This window comes from Staurois parvus, unplaced genomic scaffold (assembly GCF_062004578.1).
Source record: "Staurois parvus isolate SC_StPar_1 unplaced genomic scaffold, SC_StPar_1.0 ptg000171l, whole genome shotgun sequence".
In the NCBI taxonomy this organism is placed as follows: Eukaryota; Metazoa; Chordata; class Amphibia; order Anura; family Ranidae; genus Staurois; species Staurois parvus.
The window spans coordinates 759,051-780,892 of record NW_028317967.1 but is presented as its reverse complement, the minus strand read 5'-3'; the positions used below and the strand labels follow the sequence as shown (position 1 = coordinate 780,892).

The 21,842-nt window shown below is 42.3% G+C and overlaps 1 protein-coding gene across 1 annotated transcript in view; it reads left to right on the top strand.

Moving 5' to 3' along the window:
• CCDC175 (coiled-coil domain containing 175) overlaps positions 1–21,842 on the top strand; it is a 108,346-nt gene that overhangs the window by 9,860 nt on the left and 76,644 nt on the right. The window contains exon 3 of the mRNA XM_089676536.1: positions 20,021–20,132. Coding sequence (XP_089532662.1) covers positions 20,021–20,132 — 112 coding nt within the window. The remainder of the gene's footprint in view (positions 1–20,020; positions 20,133–21,842) is intronic.

Sequence of the window (21,842 nt, the reverse complement as noted above, 5' to 3'; positions counted from 1 at the left end):
AGGCTGGCCGATAGGCGATATGCAATTTCCTTTTAACCCCCAAAATTTTCCACAATTTGGCCATCACTTCGCTAGTGAAGTGCGATCCTCTATCAGACTCTATCCTCTGTGGGAGACCAAAACGAGAAAATACATGATTTATTAGCAATGCAGCACATGTCTCGGAGCTATTATTTGGTGCTGGTATACATTCGACATACTTGGTGAATAAACATGTAACTGTTAACATATACCGATTTCCTCGTGAAGATTTTGTTACGGGCCCAATAAAATCCATTTGAAGGTCTGACCAAGGCATACATATCCCCCTCTTCTGGAGAGGTGCTCTGTGAGTTGGCTTGGTAGGTTGAAATTGGGGACATATTAGGCAACCTTGGCAGTACTCCTTCACATCACGTAACATATGAGGCCAGTAGGCATAATCCCGCAGGATCTCATACGTGATCTTTTCTCCACGATGACCGGAAGTGGGAGCATCATGGGCATGCTGTAGCATCAAACCTCTAAATTTAAGTGGGACGACCCATTGTTGTACGCCACCCTTTGAGGTTCGTATCAACAATCCCTGGTATAAAGAGAATTGGGATTTGGATTTCATTAAGATACGTAAATCCTCCTTCCCACTACATACTTCCTTATTTATGGGATTTTGGTTGGGATCTTCTATATGACTATAAAACAAGCCAATTATTGGGTCTTCTTTTTGGGCAGTAATTAAATCCTCACTAGGAGAATCGTGACTCCACTGTAATGCATTCGGATCACCAGCTGTTCTGGCCTGTTGCCTGGTGACAGCTTCAACCTGTACGGTACCTAAAAATTGGTCAATGTCTAACAGTTCACCGGTGATTGCCCCTTCCTTGGCTAGAGAATCGGCCAGATCGTTCCCTTCTTTCTCGGCACCTAGAACCTTGGAGTGGCCCTTGGTCTTCTTGAAGTGCAGGGTGAGATCATTGGACCTTACCAGTTCATCGATGTGACAAAAGAGCTTACCATGTTTCACGGGTTTGTGATTACTCTTGTTCATGTTGTTTCGCTTCCACCTAGGGAAATACTCCACAAAACTATTCCTGACATAATTGGAATCGGTTATGATGGCACACTCTCTGATGTTGAACTCTATAGCCATCTCAACTGCTCTAAGGATTGCAGTAAGTTCAGCAACCTGACTGCTTTTTGGTCCAAGTTTGTATCCCACAGAGATTGGGGTGACACCTTGGGTCCAAACGATTCCAATACCTGCCACTAGTTGGAGCTGTTCCCCATTCTTGTGATGAAAAGCACAACCATCCACATATACACACGGCAGCTGTTTACAGTATTCTTCATCATAAACCTTGTAGGGAGAGAACAGTTGTTCTTCCAGAAAGTCAGTGTCCGGGCCCTCCATAGCAGGCGTAGTTGCGGAACAATCATGGAGCTCGGCTAGGCCCTGGGCTACTGGACTTTCCTTGTTCTGTTTGTACCGAATTTCAAGAGGCCACCCTTGCAAAGACAAAGTCCAAGCAGTGATGCGGCTATTAGACACATTTCCTCCCTTGATACGTTCACTCTTTAAATACTGTAAAGGCTGGTGTGCCGTTTCAACAATGATTCTCTCTCCCTGAATGTAACTGCGGAAATTCTGTAATGCCCACACGGTGGACAATAGAGCTTTTTCACAGTCACTGAACTTTACTTCAACCGGGGACAAAGTTTTACTGGCATAGGCAATCACCTTACTGACATCATCACGTTTCTGGTAAAGAACAGAACTCATACTTACCTGCGTAAACCCTGTCTCTAGATAGAAATTTTTACCCCCTTCGGGATATCCGAGACACGGGGCTTGTGTGAGACGTTCCTTTAATTCCTTCATGGCGTCCTCCTGTTTCTTACCCCACGACCATTCGACATCCTTCTTCAGTAGGTGAAGCAGTGGCTTGCTTATCTCGGCGTAATTATCAATAAACTTACGCGAGTAGTTTACCATACCTAGGAATGATCTCAATTCTTTAAGGTTAGTAGGGACTTTACAGTTCAGAACCGCCTCAACTTTCTTCTTTTGTGGGTTCAAACCTTCAGCAGTAACTTCATGGCCTAGGAAGTTTACCTTCGTGCGACACCACTGGGCTTTTTGTAAGGACAGTTTAACTCCTGCTGCTTTTAATTGACCCAGGACATGCCGAAGTTCTGTAATGTGTTTGGCCATATCAGTACTTTTGATCAGGATATCGTCCACATATGCCAACGTCCCCCTTTCGAAGGCGTCTGGCATGGCCTTGTGCATGAACACAGCAAATTCATGTCCGGAATTTATGAATCCGAAAGGCATTCTCACCCAACAATATTGTCGATTCCCAAAACTGAAGGCCAGTTTGTATTGGTCTTCCTCACTCACCTTTATGGTCCAATACCCCTGTGCACAATCCAAGGCTGTGAAAACTTGGGATCCTTGGAGCTGGGCGAGACATTGGTCTATGTATGGGACAGGCCATCCTGACATGTACACACGCTTGTTTAGCTGACGGAGGTCAGCGCACAGACGCCATTGTCCATTGGGTTTTAAAATACCCAGGATCGGGTGGTTATAGGAGCTGTGGATGGGCCGAATTATACCCCTTTCATGTAACTTCCTGATAATCTCAGCTAGAGATTCATAGGAAGCTAATGGTAACCTATACTGTCTTACAAATACTGGTGGGGCATCTGGATCTGTTTGGATCCTAGCGATGTGTAGGTCAGTAATCCCACAATCGTAAGAATCCTTGGCAAAGATTTCTTGGAATTCAAGGAGAAGCTCTCGGAGCAATTGTCGGTCGAGATCATTGGAACACGCATCGGCGAGGGCCACCATCTCTTCCACTAACTCCTTGAATCCAGGAAAGCTTTCCGGCTGACCTATCTCATATGCCTCTTCAAGTTTTGTGGTGAGGTCATTGGGTATGTGATGTGTGTGTGTGTTCTCCTGCCATCCAGGTTCTTTGGGGTACTCTTGTTCTTTGATTGGGTGATCAAAGACAATTGATGTCTCTTCGATTCGACAGGTGCCATCTTTAGAATCGAATGGATAAATGGACTCTATGGTGAAAATACCCTCTGGTAATGAATGGAATGTTTGTTCAATTAATTGTTCCTCCTATAAATATTCATCGGGGATGAGTCCAATCACCTGGTTAGTGACCCCAAAGGTGTAATATTCAGTCTCTACCGCTAGACCAATAAGGGTCTCTTTGGGTAAGACGATGTCCTGATTAGACAGATTATGTATGTAAATGTACATCGGGGATTGATGTGTGTTGACTAGGGGCGTGTGTGTAATGTTCAGTCCCTCCCCCTGCATTTTATGGGAGAGGCATACTAATGCATCTGACCCCTTCAGTCTATGTCCCTTTTTAACTTGGATGGGGAGTATGAAATTATTTATGCCCTTAGGAATTGTAATCTTTTGGGCTACCTGGACTTCAACAGCATAAGGCATCTGTTGCTGGGATTTTAAAGCTAAGTCCAGATTTTGGTATTTTTCGGGGTCCCCCTTTAGTCGACTCCATAAACAGTCATTAATTAGGTCGACTTGCATTGCAAAGCGATGTAATATATCGTTGCCAAAATAAATTTTAGTTTGGGGATTATCCAAGACTAGGAACACATGGGTGGCTGTTTTGTTTCCTACAGTGACATTTAAGAGACACCTAGCCATTGAATTGTGATCATCAGAGTCATCAAGGGAGTCTGAAATCCAATGACGCTGAGGTGTGGAGAAATTGATCATTTCCATTTCGGTCAGGTGTTTTATCAGCCCATGGCTTACAAAGCTGTGTTCCTGTCTCAAATCTAGTTTGGCATATTTTGACCTATTAAGACCATTTATCCGGATGGGGATAAACAAGTCGCTGTTAACCCTTTCAATACCTGTCAAGAATTGGGTATGATCTCCCCCTTTTCTTGGTTTATCCTCCTGATGAAAAGATATCGTAAGGATGTCATCTTGGAGGGAAATATCTTTTATTTTCTCTTGGGGAATTCTAAAAATGTGTTCCTCATCTCTTCTGATAGGGTTATGGTCATCAGATTTGATAACCGTTACATCAGGAAGTTGGCTGTTCCTGAAATGGATTTCTAATGATCCAGGCCTTTCTTCCACCAGGTGGCAGTGTTGTCGGGAATGGGGAGTTTTAAGTTTCCCATATTTAATCGGGGTATTTACCTGTGACCACAGTACTTGGTTCACACAGTCAACTATGGTGTTCAGCCTTTTTAGGAAGTCCATCCCAATTATCATGTGGTGCCGGGAGATGCTGGCAATGATGATGGGGTGTCTCAGTTCCTTATTACCCAGTTTCAGTTTAAGCCAGGCGGTACCCATGACTTGTAACGGGTCTCCACCTACACCAATCAATGAGCTGTCAAAGCTTTTAAGTCTCGGCTTGGTGGGCATGACATTCGCCACTTTATCAAAATGTTCCTGTGACATGATGGTTGCTTGGGATCCAGTGTCTATTAAACCGACAATCGAAAGATCACTGGCATCCTGCACCTGTACTGTGGCATAATATCTCCCATCAGATTCAGTCAGCTCACACATGAAATTAGTGTGGTTGAAGATCTGTGGGCCCTTCAATAACATATGACTAGCTCTTATCTCACCGCATGTGGTGGACACATCACCCTTATCCTCCCTGGTGGGATTCTTGGACTGTCTCAAGACAGAAGCACAACTAGAAGTTGGTGCTCCGTCTGGCTTGTCAATCCCGACGACTTCCGATGCCGCGACTATATTAGGGGCAATAGATGGACACTGAAAAACAGGAGAATCATTAATAACCAACAAATGGTCCCCCTTTGCCTGAGAACTAGATTCTCTATTAGTAGGCGTGTCAGGGACGGGACACACATCTCCTGTCATTTGACTCAGTGTCCTCCCCTGTTGGTTTAAGGCTTGGTTGCCTGTTAATTCTGTGACCCTTGGTTGGTCACAGGAGCTGCTCCTAAAAAAGGATTGGATGGAAATTGAGTGACAAGCCTGTCCATTTGTTCAGCCATTTTGCTGACCTGTGCCTCTATTTGTCCAATACGCTCAGAGGAGTCATTCTGTTGATTCTCCCTTTTCCTATACTTGCGCTTGTATTTTGGACGGGACTGGTAATGAGACTCAGAGTCAGAACTACTGCTCTGGTCCCGACGCCATTGTTCTCTCTGAGGTTTTGGGGTCTCCTTGTTATTAAAGGGAGCCTGGGGTACTGTATCCCCCCTTTGAGCCTGAGGGTGTTCTTGGCGTGGAGGAAATCTTTGGAAGTCGGAGTTTTTATTAAAATTGGGATTCTTATTGTAATTATGGGGCCTGTTGAAATTGGGGTTCCCATAAAAATTCCCATGTTGGTTTTGGCGAGGATAATAGAACCTCTGAGGATACCATTGACTCCTTTGATTCTCATCACTGTACTGACCCTTACCATACTTTTTATTCTTCTCACTTCCACTACCGTAGTTTCCTGGCTTTTGCCTATCCTTTCTCACCCACTGGTTTTGGGGTGCAAAGTTATGGACCTCCTTCACTTGCTGGGTTTGAGGTACAAATCTAGGGGAACCATTGGTTTTACCCCCACGGACTACTTCCGCATATGATTTCTTCTCTGCCTGCAAATTTGGATTTGGAGGGGAAACGGTAGTGGCTGCTACTATCTTGGGGCTATTTTTAGGTTCTCTTTTTATCCCGCCCTCACTGGACTGTTGGATCGAGAATAAATAGTCACTCTCTCTCACCAACCAATCAAGAGAGCATCCTTTTCTGTAATCCTTTGCAAGTCCCAATTTTATGTAAGCAGGTAATGCTTCATAGAATAGGGTTTTGAATTCTGGCTGGTTAGGATTGGGATCCTTTTCAGCCAGGAAATAGGCATTTCTGAGGACAGCCAGAAATTCTGCAGGGCTTTGGTGAGGACCACACTTTAAATTGTAGGCCGCAGCCTTGGCAGAGGTTACAGTTTTATAAGGCCCAAATTCCATGTGGCACTTATGTTTAACCTCTCTCCAGGACTGATTGGAATAGGCCCTCAAGGTCTCAAAGAATTGCCGGTATTTCTCTTCAAACACCCATGGCAGCAATTCTATTTTGGTGTGGTCATCTCTAATGCCCAGAATCTCTAACGTCTGTTCATATGTTCTCATGTGTTCGGTGATCTCAAGGGACCCTTTCTTAGAAAACATAGGAACAGTGTCCTTCAGGAACTTAATGACCTTTGGGGTGTCATATCTCCTGAATGACCCCTGGGATTTCCCTTCCTGCCTATATGAAACCTCATATTTTTCTTCAGAGCGCTCTGGAGTGTATCTTGAAAGCTTAGGAGGTGACCTATATTCTGACCCTGACTCACTATCAGATACTTCGCTGTGATGCGGGTATCTCCGCTCATCAGCCTCTGGCTTGACTGGGTTGGTCCGTCTTTGGACCCCAGAATTTATTTGGGCCGTCAACCTCATAATCTGCTCCTCCAGAGTTTTCTGCTCAGATTTTATCAAGGTAAGTTCTGACTGGTCATGCTTATCCCCTGGGTGAACTTTGATTTTGACAGGAGATAACCTCTCTGATCTGAAGTACTTCACCTCATCTTTTAAGTCCTGATACTTCTCTTGAAGTTGTTTTAATTCCTGAAAGTTTCTTTCATACAGGTCCTGAGCACTTCGAAAGTCTCCGACCAATCTATCATAATGTTTCTCGGATTCGTCTAAACGAATACCGGCATGACCAAGCTTCCCTTTCAAAGACTCAATGTCCTGATTTTTGCTTTCTAACAAGAGGCGGGCCTCTGACAACTCTTCCCTTAGAGTCATGGTCCGCTGGGCAGCTCCAGCGGTCATGAACCATAACATGGGCCAAGCTTCTAGGAGAAGTCTGTCACGGCTTCTATCACTTTCTGCTCCAGCAAATGCTATTAAAAACCCAACAACCTGGCCCTTTTGGTTGAACAGGTCCTCAAAGGTGCTCATGGCCTGCTTTTTCTCTTCATCCACAAATTCATTATTGCTATCCCCCAGACCTAATCTCTTGCGGAGATAATCTATTACTTCACATTCAACATACTTCTGCCAAGCACCGGCAGCTTTCCGGGCTGGCTTCATAGCTTCCTGCTCAATGCCTTGAGCCGCCATATTTTCCTCGTTATGCTTGGAAGAGGTGGATCCGTGATTACTGGATGCCATTTTGATATAAAATATATGTTTGACAAAGTGTACAAATATACAATCACCAGTGCGTTTTGTGTTATGGTACGATTTCTATGGATCTCAGCAGTGCCTCCAAATTTATCCTGTGGTGGTTTATGTAAGGATATATATTATTTATAAAGGGCGTGTCCCTTTCCCTTAGATGAAATATTACAGTGCCTCCAGCCGTTAAAATACGGCAAATATTTAGTAAACCAATAATTTGGACACCTTGATAATTTGATCACCACTTATTATTATACCTTGAATTCTTTTAGCCAATATGATTTCGTACCATACACACAAAATTTGCCTTATAATAGATAAATATAAAAATTTATTTATGTACAAAAATTATATATATATTAACACAAAACGCAAAAGACTGGTGATAAATGAATATTGGTACACACAATCAAAAATATATCCTACCAATGTAAGACACAATAATAAGGTTTCTAACTAATTACATCAATATCACAATTTTTATATGATATGATTATTTATTAAATTTATTAATAATTAATAATTTCGAATATCTCAAAGGTTATATTCTCACAAGCCGTGGCCATAGGATTGCAAGAAGCCACCCCTTGATATATGATACTCTGGTTATTAATATTCAATAAATTATGAAATATGAAAAAAAAAATTATAATATGGCAACAAACAATTTTTTTTTTTACAGTAAAACAGGATCTCTCTACATATATCTAACTACCCAATATTGTTGTGATACACTAAGGTAATTTTATGATTCCACACAACAGAGAAAATAGGTAATACAAAATCAAATAAACATCTCACCACACCCGGAATTCAGACTAGGCAACTCTCCCGTGGATTTAGCTGGCAATGGAACGCCTTTAGACTGATATTATAGGGCAAGTGATAGATATTCAGTAGGGGAGAATGTAGGAAGTTATAAGGTTAGAGGTTTAGAAATTTAGTTAAAGTTTTAGGAAGTTTGAAAGTATGAAAGAGTAGTTATTCAGCAGAGATCTTCTTCAGATGTCAGGGTCTTCTTTTGATGAGGTCTCTTCTTGAGCTTTTTCTTGATGAGGTTCCTTTTTGTTAAAGGTACAAAGGCTTTTATATCCACTAATCCATTGTTCTAAGATACCTTCCCACCAGGCTTCCTGATTGGCTAGTTGAGAAATGTGTGTACATAAGCTATTTCTCACCTGCCCGCCAGGTGGCGGTCATGTATCATAGAACAATTTGAGTATTTGAGATGACTCATACCTTGGGTGGAATCTTAAGGTAATTTCAGGAATCAAATATACGTCTTTTTCCAGATATAAGTGATCATACCTATGATATTCTAAATAGGGACCATGGAATATAGGTGTATATTCAGTTATTCCTTCTTGAAATACCATCCTGTTTGTTTCCTGATAAGACATGTAACTAATGCTAGTTTATAATACATCTTACTTCCCATCATCTCAATACTCAAGTTAGTGATATATAGTTCCCATTTCTGAATATTTAGTGGTGTGTAAAATCCATAACATCTCATTTATAATATGTTTTTGTAATATATTTTTGTAATTATATACAGTCAACTTTTAGACTTTATATACAGTCAACTTTTAGACTTAAATATCCTGAATTTCACCTCTTTGTTTTAGAATCAACATTTTCTATGTGTAGGAAAAAAAAACTTTCTGTTTGCCTGGCCCTTGTGTTGGACTCATGGTAAACAACTGTTAATGCTTTCACCCTTGGTGAACAATAGTATATTGTAATAGTTTCAGAGGTCTGTTGGTTCATCACACTCTGCACGTTTTGGTTAAGCTTTCAACCAGTTGAGTTCCCGTCTCATTATTGTTAAAATGTTTGAAAGTCGAAGTCCTATCTGGCTATTTGTTTGACTTTCTGTATATGCATTCTTCTCAACCTCAATATACAAATAGTCCTTGTTGACAGTCCAAACAGTCTTTTTGTCTTGGAAAGGTCTCACTTCCCCCCTTCTCCATTTCTTAACTAGAATCCTTGATGGTTCAACCAAGACAAAATTAACTCTTAGCATCCGGCTATACTGAGCTGTTTGCCATATAATATTATGTCTTGATAAAGTCATATTTTTGAGACATAATTCAAAAGGTCCACAACAAATTCCTATTACCCGACGTCCGGGCCATGCAGTTCTGGGCACCAGGAAAGAAGTTTTGTTCTGCATTTAGCCCTGCTGTGGGCTACTCCAGCGCTGGCAGAAGGTCACTTGTAGACAGAGAAGCCGTGCTTCTAGTCCGGCAGCACAAAACCCTCACTGCTCGGCACATGACAGCAGAGGAGAGGGCAGGGGAGTGGTGTTTCCTTCAGTGCGGTTGCCATTCTTAGCAAGGACGCCTGTCTCCTAGCAAACATCAATTTTTATCTCCTTATGTATCGCATTACAGCCTGTCCTAGCCCTGCACTCTACTGCAGCTAATAATCCTCTGCAATGCAAAGCCAGCACTGAGTTTTGCCTCTCTTTCCACAAGAAGTCCATACATACTTTCCTGACTTCCTATTGGCTGTCAGTAACAGGTCACTGAGCCGTCTCCAGTCTGTGCAGCATACTGCTCAGGGCTCTGCTCCTCTGCTTTCCCAGAATGGGTGTGCTGCTGTACCCCACCTATAATGGACATCTCTTGGAATATTCCAGACCGAGTGCACTGTGGTATGTGACACATAGGGCACCCTACACTCACACAGAGCATCACCCCCTACCCCACTCCACTTATCCCCAATGTTCCTCCTCTCCCCCCACTAATCCCAAATGTCCTCCACGTAACCACAATTGCCCCCCCCCTATCCCCCCACTTATCCCCAATGTTCCTCCTCTCTCTCCACTTATCCCCAATGTTCCTCCTCTCTCTCCACCTATCCCCAATGCCCCCCCCCCTCACTTATCACAAATGCCCCACACACACACACACACACACACACACACGTTTCCCCAATGTTCTTCCTCTCTGTTATGTTTCACATGATTGTCATATGCCTTTTAAGAATTTCTATATTTTGTTTCTGCTCTTCCCTTTCCTTTGGTTTAGTTAATGCTGTATAGATAGCCCTCCCCCTTTCCCAGAAATGCATTGCAGCTCTAGCCTCATGTCATGGAGAAGGAAACATTATGATCTTTTGACCTATCAAATGTTCATTGTTGTAAGATTCTCTCAGTCTATGGAATAAACTTCACAAGATCTACAAGATGTCTTATCGATCGAGTCGCTGACTGTGGTATCCAGCTGAGGTTGAAGTTATCACTATCTCACCACAACTGTAAGTTACAGAGATCACACTATCAATGCTTAGATTGGAGAGACAGAACAGTCAAAAGATCAGTGGAATGCTTCATAGGATCCTGGCTAATCAAAAGATCAGTGGAATGCTTTATAGGATCCTTGCAAGTCAAAGTATCAGTGAAATGTCTTAATAAGAATCCTTGCTAGCTAGAATACACAGTGAGATGTTACATGGATACTGGATATAACAGCTATAGAGAGTGCAGCTGCCTCTACACAAGTCTATACATGCCTCCAAGTATATCCCATCATAATACTCATCAGTGTCAGGACAAATTATTGATGTGAATGTTTTACAACTGCAAGTTTATTCACTGCATCTGTATACATTACCACATGGCTTGCCTGTGAACTTACAAGAAAGAAAAAGAAAACCTTCCTGCAATCATTGCCTAGGAAACCTGAACTCACAGTGATACATTTCTCCGTAAACTTTCTATCAAACCCTCTCCTTGCTAACATGATGTTTCAGGAAAGTAATATACAGTTTGGGGAAACTGATACACAACCACAATCAGAGCTTCATCCAGAGCAGGACTTAGATAAAATAGAAAAACACTTAAGAAATCCAACCTGGAAAGTGCAAGAAAATCTTAATGCTGACAAAGGAGAATTGCTGTCTAATAATAATGACTTATGGTCTAATACTGTTAAATGCATGTCTGCTCTCTCCCCACAATCTCATGAGCCAATACAACTAGAGGGCGCTATCCGGCAATTGAATGTTGCTTATGAGAATTATCAAAGTCTGTGTGTTAAATATATTGCTCTAATAAAGCGGTACAACCCCAAAAGGTCATTGGAAGAATTAATGAGTTTTGAGGAGCTCAATCTTGAAAGAGAGAATTTAGTGGTGCGAACAAAGACAAAGGCAGAAGTGAGAATAACGCAGCTCCATGAATCCAGATCTGATGGCTCTGCATCTACTAGATGCTCCTCAAGATCTTCCAAATCCATACAATCAAAATCTTCTACACTCAGTCAACAACTATTAAAAGCCCATGCTGATGCTGAAGCTTCTAAAATTCAGGCAGCTTTCGCCCAAAGGAAAACAGAATGGTGGCTCAGGCCACAGAAATGGATGCTCAGGCCGCACATAAGAAAGCAGAAATGTAGGCTCAGGCCGCACATGAGAAAGCAGAAATGAAGGCTCTGGCCGCAGAAATGGAGGCTCACGCCGCACATAAGAAAGCAGAAATGGAGGCTCAGGCCTCACATCAGAAAGCAGAAATGGAGGCTCAGGCCGCACATCAGAAAGCAGAGAAAGCTGAAGCCACACGCCAAAAAGCAGAAATTGAAGTTTTGGAAAAACAATGTAAGCATGCCACAGCTATGGCAAGGTTAAGGGCCTTAGAACAAGCCGCTAGTGAAAACGAAAGAGACAATTCCAGACACTCAGTTGTATCTTATGTCTCAGATTCTTCACACACCACTTCAGAACGTCAACTCCCTGTCACAACAGCCAAACTGCTCAATCAAAGTTTCTTCTCTGCACCTACTGTACCTCAAGACCATTTACCCTTATATCCTCCAATACATAAAACTGCAGCATCTCAGCTAGCTGCAGACACTGGTGTGTATTTAATAGACCATCCATCATACTTTGTCACCAACAGAGTACCCCCTAGCAAACGCACTACTCTACAAGCCAAACTCTGCAGGTGGAACCAACTCTGTTCCACCTGCAGTCATGCACCCAAAATATGAAAATACGGACATGTCACAGTTTGCAAAATACATGCTTCGCAGAGAGCTTGTTAAGACAGGCCTCACCAAGTTTGATGACAAGCCTGAAAATTGCAGAGGCTGGAAATCCACTTTTAAGGCCACAGTGAGTGACCTAGACATTAATGCCACAGAGGAATTAGATCTGCTCATCAGATGGCTAGGTCCCCAGTCTACTGAACGCATCAAGAGGCTCAAAGTAGTTCATACTGACAACCCTGCTGCAGGCCTTAATGCTGCTTGGGGCAGACTTGAACATACCTTTGGCAACCCAGAGGCCATTGAAGATGCTTTATTCAAAAGGTTGCAAAGCTTCCCAAGGATTTCTGCTAGCGACAATCTAAAGTTTCAAGAACTCAGCGATGTTCTATTAGAGCTTCAACTTGCAAAGGCTGACATCAACTTACCTGGTCTCAGTTATCTTGACACCTCTCATGGCATCAAATCTATTGTTCTCAAGCTACCATATGGAATTCAAGAAAAATGGGCAGCGCTTGGATCAAAGTATAAGAACATAGAGTTGCCTTTCCTCCTTTTTCCTACTTCTGCGAGTTCATTAAAAGAATTGCAGACACTAAGAATGACCCAAGTTTCTCATATGGCGACTGTAACCTTCTCAGTACACTCTCTCCAAGACCTACGAACACACGTACAGTCAGGTCCAAAAATATTGGGACATCAACACAATTCTAACATTTTTGGCTCTATACACCACCACAATGGATTTGAAATGAAACGAACAAGATGTGCTTTAACTGCAGACTGTCAGCTTTAATTTGAAGGTATTTACATCCAAATCAGGTGAACGGTGTAGGAATTACAACAGTTTGCATATGTGCCTCCCACTTGTTAAGGGACCAAAAGTAATGGGACAATTGGCTTCTCAGCTATTCCATGGCCAGGTGTGTGTTATTCCCTCATTATCCCAATTACAATGAGCAGATAAAAGGTCCAGAGTTCATTTCAAGTGTGCTATTTGCATTTGGAATCTGTTGCTGTCAACTCTCAAGATGAGATCCAAAGAGCTGTTACTATCAGTGAAGCAAGCCATCATTAGGCTGAAAAAAAAAAAACAGACCCATCAGAGAGATAGCAAAAACATTAGGCGTAGCCAAAACAACTGTTTGGAACATCCTTAAAAAGAAGGAACGCACCGGTAAGCTCAGCAACACCATAAGACCCGGAAGACCACGGAAAACAACTGTGGTGGATGACCGAAGAATTCTTTCCCTGGTGAAGAAAACACCCTTCACAACAGTTGGCCAGATCAAGAACACTCTCCAGGAGTTGGTGTATGTGTGTCAAAGTCAACAATCAAGAGAAGACTTCACCAGAGTGAATACAGAGGGTTCACCACAAGATGTAAACCATTGGTGAGCCTCAATAACAGGAAGGCCAGATTACAGTTTGCCAAACGACATCTAAAAAAGCCTTCACAGTTCTGGAACAACATCCTATGGACAGATGAGACCAAGATCAACTTGTACCAGAGTGATGGGAAGAGAAGAGTATGGAGAAGGAAAGGAACTGCTCATGATCCTAAGCATACCACCTAATCAGTGAAGCATGGTGGTGGTAGTGCCATGGCGTGGGCATGTATGGCTGCCAATGGAACTGCTTCTCTTGTATTTATTGATGATGTGACTGCTCACAAAAGCAGCAGGATGAATTCTGAAGTGTTTCGGGCAATATTATCTGCTCATATTCAGCCAAATGCTTCAGAACTCATTGGACACCGCTTCACAGTGCAGATGGACAATGACCCAAAGCATACTGCAAAAGCAACCAAAGAGTTTTTTTAAGGGAAAGAAGTGGAATGTTATGCAATGGCCAAGTCAGTCACCTGACCTGAATCCAATTGAGCATGCATTTCACTTGCTGAAGACAAAACTGAAGGGAAAATGCCCCAAGAACAAGCAGGAACTGAAGACCATTGCCGTAGAGGCCTGGCAGAGCATCACCAGGGATGAAACCCAGCGTCTGGTGATGTCTATGTGTTTCAGACTTCAGGCTGTAATTGACTGCAAAGGATTTGCAACCAAGTATTAAAAAGTGAAAGTTTGATTTATGATTATTATTCTGTCCCATTACTTTTGGTCCCTTAACAAGTGGGAGGCACATATGCAAACTGTTATAATTCCTACACCGTTCACCTGATTTGGATGTAAATACCTTCAAATTAAAGCTGACAGTCTGCAGTTAAAGCACATCTTGTTCGTTTCATTTCAAATCCATTGTGGTGGTGTATAGAGCCAAAAATGTTAGAATTGTGTCGATGTCCCAATATTTATGGACCTGAGTGTATGTCACACAGAGACCGTAGAGGTCCAGTGTTAGTGAAAATGACTAATGTTCTACCTGCACCTGCTACAGTTCTTGAAAAGACTGATCAAAACAAGAAAATTGAGGACCCAATGCCAGTGTCCAATACATAACAAACCACATCCACTTAAGAAATGCATCGGCTTCAGAAAGAAAACCCTGCAAGAACGTAAGGAACTTTTAAAGAAATTTGGGGTTTGCTACAAATGCTGTGCCTCCACAGAACACTTTGCAAAGGACTGTAAAGCGATCATCAAATGTAGAGTGTGACAGTGATGACCATGTGCAAGCTCTTCATCAATATTCGCACAACTCGCTCACAATTTCCTTGAGGCAAAGCAAGGCGGGGAGCGTCTGGATCAAGCAGCACCTACCACCCCAGTTTTCTCTACATTGACAGAGGTCTGTGGAGAAGGATTCTGTGGCAAATCTTGTGCAAAGATATGCTTGGTCCATGTATACCCCAAAGGTCAACCTGAAAAGGCCATAAGACTGTATACTATTCTGGATGATCAGAGTAACAGATGTCTTGCAAGAACACAGTTTTTTGAACTGTTGAACATAACTGGAGATGCTCTGCCTTATACTCTAAGCACTTGTTCCGGCACTACAGAAATCTTAGGTAAGAGAGCCAGTGGTCTTGTAGTTGCTCCTTTGAATGACAATGTGGAAATATCTTTGCCCACTATCACTGAGTGCAACCAGATTCCAAGCATCAAAGAGGAGATTCCTACTCCTGAAGCTGCTTTTCACCATTCTCACTTAAAGCACATAGCCAACCAAATTCCAGCCCTCAATCAAAATGCTGATATCCTGCTGTTACTTGGTCAAGACATACTAAGGGTGCACAAAGTTCATCATCAAATCAACAATCCACACAATGCACCATATGCTCAGCGTCTGGATCTAGGATGGGTCATCATAGGCAATGTCTGCCTAGACAAGGACAGGAGGTCCTACTCAGCCGCTTCCTTTAAAACGCATTTCCTGTCAAATGGACGAACAACTTGTTCTGCACAACGACCACATAAATATATTGTGAAAGAAAGACTGTTTGTTTGAAGAAGGTACACAACAGCACATCATACAAGACAATAAGAAAGCTCTTAATCTCTGGGATGACAACATCGGCAACACAGTGTTCGAGGTAACCAGTAAAGATAATGAGCTAGCAGTTACCATAGAAGACAAAGAATTCTTGAAAACCATGAGTAAAGAGTTCTACCAAAATGATTCCAACACTTGGGTAGCACCTCTACCATTTCGTACCCCAAGAAAGAGACTACCAAACAACAGGGTATATGCAGAATCTCGGTTTGTTTCTTTAAATCGCAGTTTGAACCAGAAGCCTGAGATGAAAAAGCACGTTTTGGACTTTATGCAGAAGGTGTTTGAGAGAGATCATGCTGAGCCTGCACCTCCTCTTATGGAAGGAGAAGAATGTTGGTATTTACCATGCTTTGGTGTCTACCATCCTCGCAAGCCTGATCAGATTAGGGTGGTCTTTGACTCAAGTGCTCGTCATGAAGGTGTCTCCCTCAATGACAATCTTCTCACTGGACCTAATCTGAAAAACAATCTCATAGGAGTTTTACTTTGTTTCAGGCAAGAGCCAATTGCTGTTATGGCTGACATTCAGCAGATGTTCCACTGTTTCATTGTCCATGAAGATTACAGAAACTTCCTCGGGTTCCGATGGTACCGCAATAATTATGTCAACAATGAAGTCATAGACTACCGAATGAAGGTACATGTTTTCGGTAACAGTCCTTCTCTTGCAGTAGCAATTTATGGACTGAGGAAAACAGCTCAAGAGGGTGAGAAAGAATTTGGATCTGATGCAAGACAGTTCTTCGAAAGGAATTTCTATGTAGACGACAGACTCAAATCTCTGCCCAATGAAGAAGCTATTGACCTTCTTACTAGAACCCAGAACATGCTTGCCACTGCAAACCTCACAACTTCACAAAATCATCTCTAACAGCGACAAGGTCATGATAGCCTTTCCTTCTGATTACCATGCTGTCAGTGTGAAGAAATTCCAACTAGGATCTGACCTTTCTGTTACACAACGCAGTCTTGGATTGCTTTGGAATGTTAAACAAGACACATTCTCATTTCAAGCATCAGCCTGTGACAAGCCCTTCACAAAGCGAGGAGTTTTGTCTACAGTGAACAGCATTTATGATCCCTTAGGTTTCATTACACCTCTCACCATTCAGTGTAAGATACTGCTGAGGCAACTTACTTCTGAAAGCTCAGACTGGGATAACCCCTTACCCAAGGAGAAACAACAAAGGTGGAAATCCTGGAAACAGTCTCTAAAAGCATTAGAACAACTCCAGATACCACGCTCTTACACCCAAGCATCTTTAAAGAATGCCACCAGAAGAGAGATGCATGTCTTCTCTGATGCTTCCAACGAAGCCATTGCTGCGGTGGCTTATCTTCGAGCTACGGATCCAGCGGTGAAGTGGGTGTAGGATTTATCATGGGCAACACCAAGCTCACACCAAAACCTGCACATACTATTCCAAGGCTTGAACTTTTTGCAGCTGTGTTAGCTGTGGAAATTGCTGAGCTTATAGAACTTGAAACAGATGTTGAAATAGACTCCTTTTGACTTTTATACAGACAGCAAAATAGTGCTAGGATATATACACAATCGCACAAGACAGTTCTACTTGTATGCCGGCAACAGAGTGGAACGCATAAGGAAGCTCTCTACGCCTGAACAATGGCACTATGTTCCCACTAGCCTTAACCCTGCTGACTGTGGCAGTCGTGCAGTACCTACTACTGCATTTCTGGACACATCTTGGCTATATCCACCATGAAAAAAGGTTCTGCACACCTTTACTTCAGGCCTATAAAGAAATTAGTACTTTTTTTTGCCCAAAAAGGAAGAAAAGTTATCAACCTGATTTAAAGGGAGGTAAGAAGGAATGTGCATGTTGCTGCCTTCCCCGCTGAATATGGATTTCCATGTCTCAGCCTGGACTTCCGAGACCAACATCTGCAAGTATGCTAAATGTTTGCATTGTTTTCCTTTGTTCTTCCCTTCCCTCTTGTTTTGCAGATGTTCCTGGAAAGAATCTGCATTATTTATATTGGACTTGAACTAAAGTTTATTATAATAGAAATCATAGATTTCGACGGGGAGTGTCATGTTTTACATGACTGTCATATTGACTGCCATATGCCTTTAAATGTTTTCTATATTTTGTTTCTGCTCCTCCCTTTCCTTTTGGTTTAGTTAATGCTGTATAGATATCCCTTTCCCAGAAATGCATTGCAGCTCTGCCTCATGTCATGGAAGATTTGGGGGTGGGAGGAGGACTGTGTATTAGAAGGCAGGGGTTGTAAAATGGCCTGTGAGATAAGCATTTCTGAGCCCTGCACTCTGTACACAACTCACTCCTGAACTCTGCGCTCTGTATGTAACACACTCATGAACTCTGCACTCTCTGCATAGCGCATTTCTGAACCCTGCACTCTGTACATAACACACTCCTGAACTCTGCAGTCTGTGCGCAGTGCACTCCTGAACCCTGCACCCTCTGCCTTGTGCAGCATGCACTACAGGTATTTAACGGTGCTCCATTAAGACCCTCCCACTGTTAGGCAGTGGTGCGGCGGGGGCGTGGTTGAGTTCCTGCAGCTATTCTCTGAGAAAAGAGCCCTGGTGGCCTGTTCCGTCCCACCAGGACACCTGATCAACCAGCCGGCGCTTCCGCTGTCTGATCATAGAGGCAGACAAAGACTGGAACCACTCTGTCCGCCTCTTTGAAATAGGAAACAGGAAACAATGAGCATACATCACCACTGGTTTCCCGGGCACCATTTTTAAAAATGAAAAGCATTTGATCACAACAATCTTGGTAGGATCAAATGCTTTTAAAGGCAGAGGAGGTATCTGGGGTCTTGTTGAATTTCCATAAAGAGTACCTGTCACTGCCTATTGCGATCACAAGGAATGTTTAAAAAAATATATGATGTTTGGGGGTTCTAGGAAATTTTCTAGCAAAAACTAAAACACATTAAAAGTTTAACTCGCCATAAAGCCCATTTCATTTTTAAAAGCCCCAGACATTCCTAAAAGCACCTCTGCCTAATAAGAAAAATCAAACCTTCCTATTTTCCTTCCTGGGAAAAAAATATTTCTTTTTATCGGGACAAGTAGATTGTTATAAGGGACAAGTAGACTGGGACACTGGCTTAGTCCCTTGGACAAGTCGTTTTAGTAAAACTTTCCACATCCCTGTGTTGGAATGCTAAAGTCATGAAACACATCAACTCCAAGCTGCATCTGCATTTCTATGTGTCTCTGTGAATGCTCTGCCTGCTTGTGTCTGTGTCAAATCTAATTACTGTGTAGCACACTCGCACCAGCGCTACACTGAGAGACCTGGAGATTGTTGGATATGTAGTTTCTTCAAAGGAAGTGTCCATTTTCAGACTACAGACAAAGCTCATGCATTAACTTGTGCAGTGCCATGCCGCATGCCTCATATTTGAACACAGAAACTTTTGAACTCCGCACGTGAAGAATTACTCTGCTATATAATGTGCATACAGAGCAACAAATGACACCATGAAACTACATGATCAATTTCACAAATTATGCAGGTGAAAACACAAGGTGCAGGTAGGAAGATTTATAATGGTTTTTAAATTGGGCTTAAGCTCCTTAAAGTGCACCTGTCAGTAATTTATTTTCACTTTTAGAACTAATATCCTAAAAACAGTGTCTAGTACCATCTTCTCTCCATAGGACCTTCTATGTTAGTGCTATGAGGAACTTGTCTTTGCTGACTTATGTGTTAACTTTCATCCGCCTGCCAGTCCCTCTAAAAATGCCTTTAAAGTTAATTTCCAGCCAAAAGAAATGCTTTTTTAACTTTTGAACAGATTGGAGAAGGGACATAACCTCTAAATGATGTTTATTTGTGATCTGTGTTAAGCTAGAAGACTTTTATAGGGAGGCGGGACTTGGGCATCAAAATCAGAAGGAACATGCTCTTGAGCAGTGAATTGCAGGTTGTGCAATGCTTTAGTTCCAGGTCATGTCATTTTAGTCATGTGGCTTCAGGATACATGACCCAAAACTGGAGTGCAAGACGTGCCAATTACATCTCAGAGATACGTTTCTGATAATTTTACTCCCCCCAAACTTCCTACCCGTTGATCCTGCCAGAAATCGAGTGAGCCCTTACGTTTATGTGCATTCAGCCTCTACTGCACTGTTATTAGTTTGCAGTGTTATCAACCTTGTCAAGTTCTCTCTTTGAACTATAACCCCCCCATAATATGCAGATGAGGTGGGGGGGGGGGCTGTTCTGTGGTCCTAGCATACAGTTTGTCCTAAGGAGCAGTTCTGCTCCTCTATAGATCTTCTTGGCTTAGATATGGTTTGAGGCCCATTTCAAAACCTGTGAGATGCATGAAAAATATATTTTGTTGTGTTTTATATTTAATTTTCTCCAAAACATCAGGAAGACATTAGAAGGGCTACACGTGAGCTTCTGGAAGCAGAGACAATCGAAAACAGCAAACTTCGGTACAAAGTCACTCATCTTCCTGGAATTATATCAAAGGAGATAGAAGGTAATGTTTTATCAATGTTAGTCATGTTTTTTGCATTTGGAAAGAGTTAGGAAGGGTTAAAACACCTTTTAGTATTCTTGCTGTCTGTGACCCCAAGAAAATGTATCATCATTTCATGCCAATGTGACTTCAGGACAAGAAACATTGAAGATTGATGACAGAAAAAGACCATGTGGTCCATTTCATGTGGCCCCCTTTTTAATTTTTTTCCCACAAATCAACTACTCTATTGGTAATTAATACTTTTTAGGGTAGTTTTGAACATTATTCCAACTAGTTTAAGGTCATGTCCCCATGTTCTTGATCATATCACCCTCCAGAGCCTTATTCACACCCTCAAAGTATTTAAAGTGGTTCTCCAGTCTCCCCTCAAAAAATTAAAAAACAGCAGCTACAAATACTGTAGCTGCTGACTTTTAATATAAGGGCACTTGCCTGTCCAGGGATCCAGTGCTGTCCTCACCAAAGCCGATTCTTCAATCGGATCCGGTCAAGGCTCTTGCACCATCACAGCCGGTTTTCCCCCTGCACTTTGTGAATGGTCCTGCAGTCTTCTAGGACCTGTGATGTGTCCCAGAAGGCTGCAGGGGAAGGAGGGGGGCCGAACTTCTGCTCAGATCACCAAAGCGATTCGACCGGGAATGGGAGAGGGTACCTCTCATAATCAGGTACCCACTCCCATCCCCCACTCCCAAGGAGGGGGGAAGATGTAAATAAGCAGAACTTCCCCATCTGGGTGTTTCAACCATGGCCCCTCTTCCCCTTATTTCTTTAAAGTGTAACTTTAGTCAGAAAATTATGTCTTGCTAGATCCGTTTTGCAGCTATAGCTATGTAAAACATTAAATATAAGTGCCTATACTGTTTAAAATCCAGTAATACACTGTCTCACCCCACTGTGCACATGTTGAGTTACTCTCTATTTATTGGCATTGCTGAAAATGTAGAGTGTGACCTACTGACAGCCTAAAGATTTCTGGTCAAGGACGCTGGGCTTCAGCAAAATGGCAGCCTTAGGCAAGAAGAAACAGGAACAATGCTAGAGGCAATTTACAAAAACCACTAATTTTGGTAGAATACGTTTTACAGTAATGTGGAATGTATGTTCTTTGGTAAAGAACATTATTTTTTACCAAGTTTTTATGGGTACATTTCCAATTTAAGTTCCTTTGGTCTTCATGATACGTTTTATCCCCGAGACCTTTCATAATTTTTGTTGCCCATCTCTGGACTTGTTCAGTGTTATCAATATATTTTTGTAAGTGAGGTCTCCAGAACTGGAAACTGCATTTTAAATGAGATCTCACTGAAGATCTATGCAGAAGAATCGGGATCACTGTCCTCCGGCTGGTGATCCCTGTAGTGTTAACTAAGGATCTATATAGGAGAATCAGGACCCTTTCCTCCTGATGGTGATACCTCTAGTGCTAAAAATCTATATAGAGGAATCGGGACCGCCTTCCTCCTGCGAGTTATATAGCTTACATATAGTTACATACAGTCAGGTCCATAAATGTTGGGACATCGACACAATTCTAACATTTTTGGCTCTATACACCACCACAATGGATTTGAAATGAAACAAACAAGATGTGATTTAACTGCAGACTGTTAGCTTTAATTTGAGGGTATTTACATCCAAATCAGGTGAACGGTGTAGGAATTACAACAGTTTGCATATGTGCCTCCCACTTGTTAAGGGACCAAAAGT